The 10,326-nt window shown below is 42.9% G+C and overlaps 1 protein-coding gene across 2 annotated transcripts in view; it reads left to right on the plus strand.

Annotated features, from left to right (window-relative positions):
- The first annotated feature begins 426 nt into the window (after positions 1-426).
- Positions 427-10,326, plus strand: part of LOC125294096 (pikachurin) — a 31,396-nt gene continuing 21,496 nt past the window's right edge. For both annotated transcript variants that reach the window (XM_048242457.1, XM_048242458.1), the window contains exons 1-6: positions 427-884; positions 3,981-4,090; positions 6,646-6,732; positions 7,178-7,204; positions 7,412-7,529; positions 7,804-7,939. In XM_048242457.1, coding sequence (XP_048098414.1) covers positions 779-884; positions 3,981-4,090; positions 6,646-6,732; positions 7,178-7,204; positions 7,412-7,529; positions 7,804-7,939 — 584 coding nt within the window. In that variant the 5' untranslated portion in view covers positions 427-778. The remainder of the gene's footprint in view (positions 885-3,980; positions 4,091-6,645; positions 6,733-7,177; positions 7,205-7,411; positions 7,530-7,803; positions 7,940-10,326) is intronic.

Raw genomic sequence — 10,326 nt, forward strand, 5'->3', positions numbered from 1 at the left:
CATTTTATAATATGCTAGTGCTAAACTGGACAGCAACCCACAGACTATGCTGATGAGGAGGATAAATGTACAAAACTATGCAGGTCATTACATTTACAATCACTATAGGAAAACAAATGTGAAGGCATCCATTTAACCATAATATATAGCTAAAAATGATAGTAAGGAGAAATAAGTGCTTTAATTAGAGTTTTAATGAGCAAAAGTCCACTCAAGCATGACAACTTAACACCTCCATTTATCCCTTGTTTCTTGTTTTCTAGTGATTGCTTATGGTGTTTCTATATTAGTCTGATTGGCTGGAGCAAGCTTCAAGTCTCCATCTGGGTAGATTAGACTGCGATTATCCTCTTAACTCGGTGTGTCTTCTCAGTCCTCTTCTTCTTTGTCGCTTTGCAAACTTCCGAATCAAACGGGAAGGAGTGAAAGAAGTACGCACATCCTTTGGACAGAAAAGCTGTCTCCCAAAACAAGCCAAACTCGTGCGATGCCGTTTCCAGTGCTTTTACACGAGTGCATGTGCCTGTTTCCGTGGAGCGCGTGCCGTCGGTTAGACTGATCTTTAACAGTCTGTAATCTCATCAGTGTCAAACCCATCGCTATTGAGCATACAGAGCTACCGTGCCTCCCCGAAATCTGTCTCTGGATTGGAGAACTTTAACAGCCAAATCGTGGATGTGACCGACTGACTTATTTTGCAGATTGTTTTTTTTTTTATTCCAGACGCCACTAACCGCTGAAGTTTTTCAAACTTTACGCGGACCCAATTGCGGAGAGGATGTTTCTGCAGAGGAAAGAGCTATGCCTGCTGTTTATGTTCTTTTTTTCTACGACCATGATCGATATTTCATTTTGTGTCAAGAGAGGCAACGCAAGAAAATCAGGTGAGGTAGCATGTACGGATCATCTCATTTAGTCGCACAAAAGGCTGCCAAGGCGAAGACAACAACAACAATATCCTATATGATACAATGCATGTGATCACTTTTTAAATTCTACCTCACTGTGACTTGATAGTTTTTAGGCTACTGTCTGTATCGAAGGGAATGTCATGGACATTGTTCTTGTCCTCATTGAAACTGTTTATTAATTGTTGTATTCACCCCCAATTGGACGCCAAATTCATATAGACAATAACAAATATGAATATTATTCTATATTAGTATGTGGTCTCATACCTTACCACTATAAACATTGACTTTGCAAGGAATAATTGTGATGGTTGTGGCTTACATTGACATAGATACAATATACATGAATATATAGGAAAAATTATGTAAAATTTGGTGTTATGAGACTTGTTCATAGATATTTTAATCCTTGTGTATCTCCAAGCTAACAACCAGTCACTCAGACCATCTCTGATATTAATTTTGATGGTGGCAGCGGTAGTTACAGTGATCAATTTAGCCATTTGGAATGCACTTTTCTGCTCATTAGGCATTAAGACAATTGTTCACAGGTACTCAGGTATTCATTTTCTTTTTGCCATTCAGGTTGACTGTGGGCATCATCAGAACAGGGAGATGAATCTATTAGTGCTCTTTATATGACAGAGGTAGAAGACCCATCTGAATGATGAGTGATTGTTTGAATGGTTTGTGTGTCGCCTTCAACAATACCTGCTCTCTCTCTCTCTCTCTCTCTCTCTCTCTCTCTCCCTCTCTCTCCCTCTCTCTCTCAGAGAATGAAGAGTATATTAATCAGATTACACATGAGCATCACATGACGAGGCATAGCTAGTATTCAATTGCAGGTCGCAAACCACTTGCCACTGTCACACTAGTCTCCATGATCATGCTTGCCTCTGGACACAAGGACACAACATGAAAGAAATCCACCTCATACTTGAAAAGAAGTCACGCCATTGAGAGTCCATCTGAACTTCTGATATTCTTCAGTGTTGAGACTGACTGCAGGGGAAGTTGAACAAGACCAGGCACCAATCGATCGAAAAGTTGACAGACCGAAAAAGACTTCAATGCACACTACAGGTTGTCTAGACAGAAAGACTTCAATGTGCACAACAACCCCTCAACATTATGCCATTCAAACAATCACAGACACCTCAGTTCATACTCAGGTTAAGAAGTGAGGGCATTTGCCACCATTCTAAGTCGTTAGTGGAATGGTAGTTGACTTTTTGAGGAAACATTAGTTCTTCCCGTCGGACAATTCCCAAGTCTGCCCTTGACTGTCTCCCAACCTCCTTAAGCCACTCTTATGCATATGTTGCTAATAAAAAAAATGCTCTGTTGGCATGACGAATAAGACATCAATATTGCCAAAGCGGACATACAAAGTATGAGGGACATAAGGAATAAGAAATACAAGTTGCTATGTGTATACTTACAATTGGGATATATCACAGCATATGCCACATTAAAACAATGAAACAGAAAAAAACAAACAAAAGAAAAACATATTGTACAGAACAATATGATATACTCGCTCTGTTAGTATATGTACATTTATTTATACAATGCAGATTTGTCTATAGAAATATGAAGCATGTTTACCTTTAGGTTATGCTATAGAATCCCTCAGGTTTTGACACTGTGAAATGTATGTTCCTGGCAAAGCAGCTGAAGGTCCCTCTCCAGAGAGGCCACTGTGTACAACTAAGTGCGTCAAGTGCAGAAATTGATTGCTTCTGGTTTTGACATATGGGTCTCATTCCAGTGGATACCCTGGACCCACTTCCTGTTTAGACTCCTGGCATTCTGCAGTGGCATTGGAGTCGAGGACTGGGGCATTGGCTAATGCTCTCGTAAACTTGCTGCCGGCTTGAGGGCTTGACCTCAGCGTCCCTCTTGCAACACTCTGCTCTCGGCCTTATTCCGTTTCTCTTGTCCTGGCCAAGGCTGAGGCGTCCCCAGGGGGGGACACTGGTGCTGCCACTGACAGGCTGCATGATTGGGTCCTGCTCAGGGACACGCTGCGCTCCCTACACATGCTATCCATTTGGTCAGTGTCTGTAAGGTCTGGCTACTATCAGGCACAGGCCATGTGGAAAGCTGTCCACTCCCTCACTTGTCTAAAGCACTCGTGAAGTGTGTGCATGTGTGTGTGTGAATGAGTGTGTTTGTGTGTGAGTGTGTTTGTATGGGCACATGCTTGTGAGTAAGTGTATGTTTGTGTGTGTGTGTGTGTGTGTGTGTGTGTGTGTGTGTGTGTGTGTGTGTGTGTGTGTGTGTGCGTGCGTGTGTGTGTGTGTGTGTGTGTGTGTGTGTGTGTGTGTGTGTGTGTGTGTGTGTGTGTGTTGTGTGTGTGTGTGTGTGTGTGTGTGTGTGTGTGTGCAAGTGTGTCTAACTTTCTGAGCCACTGAAGTGTCTCGGTCTACACGGGATCGGAAGCTCGGGGCTTGGAGAAGTGTCACTCTTCAGGGCAGCTCTCCAAAACACAGCTGACAGCACTTAACCACTGCGGATTACCTACCTGTCCTCCCCGGCCCCGTGTGCTGTCACCTGTGGGCCGTTATAGGAACACCAATGCAGGCTGACCGCTGCTAGTGCCTGCTGGAATGTCTAATTGAAACCGTTGATTTTACTTTTTGTTCAAGGACACCAGAGGCTGTGACACTGTGACTCCATGCAATCTTTCGCCCCGTAGAGAATGGGGAAGCTGACAGAGATCCACACCAAATCAAAATCAGGCTGTATTGTTGCGCTGAGACAGCAAGCCTACCGTGGTGTGCATCCTCATGTTTCTCTCTATTTTTATCTCTTACTTCAGCTAAGCAGGAAAGCTGTGTGTGTGTTTGTGTGTGTGTGTGTGTGTGTGTGTCTAGCTATGTCTAGACGCAGAATACTTTAAGCTTGCCCCTAATGTCTAATGTATGCTCTTTCATCACCATTCTGATCCTTTCAACGCAGTTCAGACAGTGTCACTGCGATGCTCCAACAAAGTTCTGGATTTAACCTGTCTTACTCATTTCATTTCATCTCCCATGTCTGTATCCCCCCACCACACACACACAGATCGCCTCAGCCCCCCCTTGGACATCCAACTGGAGACGCTCAACTGCACAGCCCTGCGAGTGCGCTGGAAGATGCCCAGGCGCCATGTGAGCACCATCACAGGGTACAAGGTAAGCGCTCCCCGCCTCCACCCGCCTCCATCCCCTAACACTGCCCTGCACCTGTCACGGGGCCCCGTCCCTAATTCCTGTGTATTAGCACAGTTTTGACATGCTGTGCCACTGTCAGGGATTTTTCCTTGCTTGCTGGAGCATCGCGGAATAAGTAAGTACTCCTCCCCTGAAAGCCCTCCTGTTCTCCGCACACCCCTGCCAGAGGGGCTGGCAAATCCATCAACTTTGCTTTGGCTGTCAGGTAGCAGGTTGGAAAAGGAAATGAGAAAAGCACAGTCGACGTGTTAATGGCCATGAGGTGTCGTTTTTGCCACATCTGTTGCGATTCCATCTTCACATAAGCTCACCAGGATGTTTTTAGTCTCGGAATTCAAAATGGATTCATCGGAGATAATAGAGTGTAAGTCAAACATCTTCTGCCGTGCAGAAAAAGTCATTTTCTCTGCACTCTCATCACAGAATTACATTCACTCACGTGCAGGCCAAAGTCTCAACTTTTCCTGCTGTAGGTTTTATCTGCACCTGAAAAGACACCACTCCTCCCAAGATTATGTTTCACAGCTCTCGTGCGGAGAGGTTAACATTTAAGTCCATGCGCTGATATCCAGAGCCCTTGCTGTACATAATATCCCCTCTGCAGCTTTTGACGGAATATATGGTCATATATAATTCCGCTGCTGGCCAGACCTCAGATAAATAAATCTCTCACCTTCCAGTGCTCTGTGAAAAATATTTTGAATTTTTTTTTTTTTAAAGAAACTTATCCTACTCATTCACATGATATCCGTGTAGTTTGGGAAGCCATTGAATAGATACAGCTGCCAAAGCAAATAAACTTGAGGTGTTCATACTTTTTTTTTTTTCTCAACAAGCTACAGCTTTCCCTCCAGCCTGTGAATCACCTTAGCTGCACCTGCAGATAAGCACAGGGCACGGAAATGGATGTCTCGAGGCGCGAGGAAGGATGAAAATACTTTGCACATTGTTTGGCCCTTGGAGAACCTTTTTTTAAAACCTGAGTGTGAGACACTTTTAACAGACACCCCTCGCGAAACACCTTTCTCATATGCAGCATTGTGCGGCAATGAGTTTCCAAGTAATTGGATTATAACCCGATGATGACTGTCTCAGATACAATGTGGTCCGCATCCTTGTGAGACGAGAATTCTGGTATTCTTATCAGAGTGACTCAGGAATCAGGCGGCCTGATTGCAAGGGCTTAACCTATTTAAACTCACACTGAGAAGGTGGAGACAAAATATTCAGCTATCTGAGGTGATTTTTGTTTTCTGGGAGGTTTCATGCAGGAAGTATCAGTTTAGCATTATGTTTCTGAGTGCAGGCTATATGTCAGTCCTAAAGAGATAAAGTGTGTGTAAGATAAGCACTTATTAATTCTGCCTGAATGACTCCTCTGTAGATCTGTGAGATAGTGGTCTTTTTTCACAGGTCATAGGTATCACATCAAAATCTATTTAGTGCTGCCAAGAAATATGGGTCATATTGAAATCACCGATTTTCTGTTTCCTATGATGATTGATGACATTATACAACTATATGACTGAACATGAAGTCTTGGTTAGATGGGGGTCGTCTCAAGTTCCAGTATATAGGATCCCATTAGCTTTGACAAATTTGATTGTGATTACGGCATAAACAGCACTTCAACAGTCTTTGTAATCCAGCCTTCAATTATATTGACATAGAGTTTGATTTTCCTGCCATGAAATCCTTTATTAGATCACTCAGTCATACCAGTCACTTTCCATCAGCCACCAAGTTGAACTTTTGACCGTGGCGCCATTGTGTGGGGGTGCACAGACTAAGACATTCCCGCCTTGGCTGTGTATACTTAGGCAGGGCAGTGAAACTGAAGGTAAGACAGTCAGAGAGGCTTAATGTGGCAAGGAGAGGCAGGTGGTTATGCGATGGAGGTGTGTGTGTGTGTGTGTGTGTGTGTGTGTGTGTGTGCACATGCAGTCGGTCAGGGCTAGGTTGGAGCCAGGAGTGAGAGACAGAGAGCCGTCCAGGTTGAAAGATAGCTCCCACCTCTGGCTCCAACCAGCCAAAGGGGCCAGACATCTTAAGCCTCAGCCCTTCAGCCATCCAGCCCTTCAACCCTTCCGCATTTCTTCAGACGGATGCTGTCCCACTTCTGTTTTTTGTGTTAAAAATGATGACCTGTCTGATCTCATTGTTGTATAGAAAATGTCCATTTACACAGAGTTATTCATTTACCTGACAAAAATGACTTACAATGAGGAATAAGCTACATAGCTAATAGATAAAGGTCTTTTGATAAATAAATTAGCCACACAGGGCAGAAATTCTTCTATTGTCAATGGATTGCAAAGGTGAATATTTCCATTTATGAAACCTTGTCGGTGACCCAGTTTCTATTGCATATTTCATGTGCAATATGCTTTACTCAAGCATTAATTTCAGCAGAGCAGAAAGCCAGCTAGAATGCCATTTATCATTTGGTCTATGCCTTATGGTGATATTCTGACAGTATGTAATATGACTGTTTGAATGTTTATTTTGCTTTTCAGGTCTTTTACACTGAAATGAGAGGTGCTCGGACGTTTGGAAATGCAGCCACACTGGATGTGCCTCTCAGCCTGGACATGCTGACCACTGTAAGAGTAATCATGCCTTCACTTGGACATAAACCATATGGAAATAAGACAGCTATTCAGTGAAATAACCAAATCTTCTAAGAGAATGACATGACCATTCCTTGTGCCTGATCCTACCATTAATCACCATATACTGTACAGTTTATTTGAAATGATATTACAGCAAAAGTTATTGAGCTCTCCTAATGCCAGATGGCATATTCCAATAATATGTGACTAATAAGATGTGACTGTTCACTGCTATGAGAGATGTCAGGAATGTAAATGGCAACATAACAAACAAATCTCTTATAACAAGGTTATGCTATATGCCTTTGATAGACTTACAATTCAGTCCAAATGCAGTGTTCTTGTTGAAGAAACAGAAATATAGTCATGGATTGTTGCTAGGAGGTCCAACAGTCTAATAACATACTGAGCAGAGGGTGTCTTTTTTCACATTCAGGGCCAGTTTGATGGACAAGCTGGGTTTGTAAGTATTTCTTTTCAACATTTCATTGTCTGGGTACTTGTTCCGAAACCACTAGAAACAACTAGGAGTGAGATTGTTATTACTAAGAAAAAGAAACAGAAAAATAACCTCCAAAATGATCTCATGTGAAGGATGCCAATAACTTGGAGCCAAGAAAAACTAATTGTGTGATTCTCAAAGTGTTTTTTCCCCTGCCCCATCTCTCAGGATGTGGCCATATCCAACCTGAAAGTGGCCACCCTATACAGGGTCAGTGTTGGGGCATATGGATGGGCCGGAGAGGGCCGTCCCAGCATGCCGCGGGACGTCAGCACTGCTTCACATGGTGGGCAAAAGTCTACGCAACCACTTTCAAAGATTATGGGTTATTATACAGCATCAGTGTGATTGTTTTCTTAGAAATCGTTGCTTCAAACAAAGGAAAAATGTAATATGTTTTTGTTTGGCTGTTTTTTGCTCATTTGTGTGCCTTGCATTGTAAAAGCCAGCATACACTTAAAAGCATTCACTTGTTATTACATGTTTATTCACTGTCATATCTAACATCCTATTGAAGATACTGAGTCTTTCAACTCTTCACCTTTTGCCCTCCCCCACAGAAATGTGTATGCCCCCCTCTCCCCCGACGCAACCACGTGTCGTAGCGGTGTCCGACACTGAGCTGGCATTGTCATGGCAACAGGGCGAGAGCGAGGGGAGCGCTCCTGTGCTGCACTTTCTCGTGGCTTACATCAGGTAGGAGCAACACATCTCAGCCTCCTTTCATCGCCAGCCCCAGTGGCACTAAAAGACAGCCAGCCAGCCAGCCAGCCAGCGCGTGTGGTCAAGGGCTGCCTATGGTTTATCTAGGCAGAGAAAAACTCACACCAACATGTCAGAAAGTCTGCCAGGAGTCACATGGCTACTGCCTTTGAATCTTCCCATGAGCCGTCTGGAATTAGTTACTGAGAATCTGTCAGAAATGTGTCTTTACCCATTATAATGATGGGTGATTCACAGTTTTTCCCCCTTCTTGACTCTTTCTGCTCACATCCCCTATGGTGAGGGAACTCCTGCTTTGGTTGGCGTTCATGAGTTCCACACAAGATTCTTAAACTTTTGAACTCACAGCAGTCGGTTGTTGTTCTGCGGAGAAAGTACAGTTCTTGTGATACACGAGCGCCTTTCGAGTGTATTGTGTTCTCGTGGACAGAACCATGTCATTACAGCTATCATTTTACCCCTCTCTCTGGACTCTGTTGTTGGAATGTGGTGGTGTTCATTAGATACTGTGCAGAACAATGCTCCTCTGATGTCACCTTGGACCTATCCCCTGTAAAACAGCAGTGGAGGTACTGGTTATTGGTTAATCATAAAATCTCACAAAGTGCTAGTGTATTTAAACAGCTGTCATTCTACTTAGGTCAGAGTGTTTTATTTAAAAAATAACAGTAACGCAGAAGAGAATATTAAGAGATCTTATTTTAATTAAAAGAGCTACTGAGTTATATATACAGTATGTACTGTATATCAGATATACTATATATAATTATATATGCACATGTGGTACACTTATACACTTACACACTAATTATTGAAGCTATGTGGACTGACAACAGTATGTTAAAAGTCAGTACATTTTGAGGAGTTATTTTATCTCTTGGGAAGTTTACATGACATATTTTAGCGACAGTAAGTAAAGTCAAATAAAAATAAATGTTTGACTGAGTGAGTTGAGACCGCCACTCACGGGTGACTGGGCACAGCGGAGGCTGAACTGAGGTGACTTGTTTAGATGAGGATGATTGCAAAGTCATGTTTGCCCTTGGGCTGACAAGGTTATTGATGTGCATTCCTGCTCCGTGCTGTGTGGTGTGGTGCTGTGTGGTGTGGTGTGGTGTGGTGTGGTGTGCTGACCGTAGCCCTTACCTCACGTCCAGACTGGGTCCCTGTGGCTGCAGAGGAGGGGGGGTAAAGACCACTGGAACTGTGTGTCTGGGTGGGAGACCAAAACCACAGCCCATACGAGACACCCACCCCAGGACTGTGTGCCAATTTATTACTTTATCTCATGTGAAGCAATTCCACAAGCTATTTAACGAGTGAATAACAATAGATACAAATGGGTAAATACTGTTTTGTTTGTTATGAAGATATTCTCAGTAGAAGCCCACACAGGATTTTACTGCATTTCTCATTTGGTCTGGTTAAATAGAAAGTGGATAACAGACTCCAGCACTGTGTTGTGTATCTCAAGTAATTTTTCCGCTAGTCGGGAAGTTCTCAATAGTGGCAGTGGGACAACTTGTCTCCAGGCTCTGTGAGCCCCTGAGTCCCTTAGAGAGACCTCGAGAGGCTGTGGCCTTGTGGAGAAGGGCTGGCGTGTTCCCACAATACAATACTTAACTGTAATTGTGTACAACAAAGTTATTGAGCCTGACATGAGCATGAGATCTGAAAGGCTACTGCTCAGCCATCAGAGGGACTATTAGATGAATGGAATCTGTGGTTCAGTATTGTCTCCATTTGAAGAAGGTTTGGACAGTGCTGTGTATTGTGAGATCTCCCCTTGGGGGGCTAATGCCATGATGTTTGTGGTTTGGTTGGACAGGAGCATGCTCATGGTGCGTGCAGGAAATATCTCTTTTGGGATCAAAGAATGTTAAAGTCTGTCATAAATTAATTTATGGATTTATGAATTTATTTACCACTTCAATTTTGATATTTATCATCATTATAGTTAATCTGGCCCCTGACATACTTAACAATGTCATCACGTTTCTTGCAAATATAATGGGCTTACAGCAAGTAGAAAGATGCAGTATTGGCCTACACCAGGGGACCCTCACCCCTCTTTGCGAGGGTAATCCTCCTAAATAATATGTGAAGTAGCCTAAATAGTGAATAGACACATAGGCCTACATATACGCATAGACGTCTGATTCTTCAATATTTCAGTAGGCTTAACACTTAAATATCAATATGCAACACACTACCAACATTTTGTTCAGTTTGTTAATTTCAAAGGTTGTATGGGGAATCTAATCTCAATTTTTAAACAAAAAAATTAATTTTCTTGTGCAATTCATAATTTAGGTTACAATTTTAGCCAAAATCGATTCAGGGTTAGAGCTGGTAAAGTT

This window comes from Alosa alosa, chromosome 5 (genome assembly GCF_017589495.1).
Source record: "Alosa alosa isolate M-15738 ecotype Scorff River chromosome 5, AALO_Geno_1.1, whole genome shotgun sequence".
In the NCBI taxonomy this organism is placed as follows: domain Eukaryota; kingdom Metazoa; phylum Chordata; class Actinopteri; order Clupeiformes; family Clupeidae; genus Alosa; species Alosa alosa.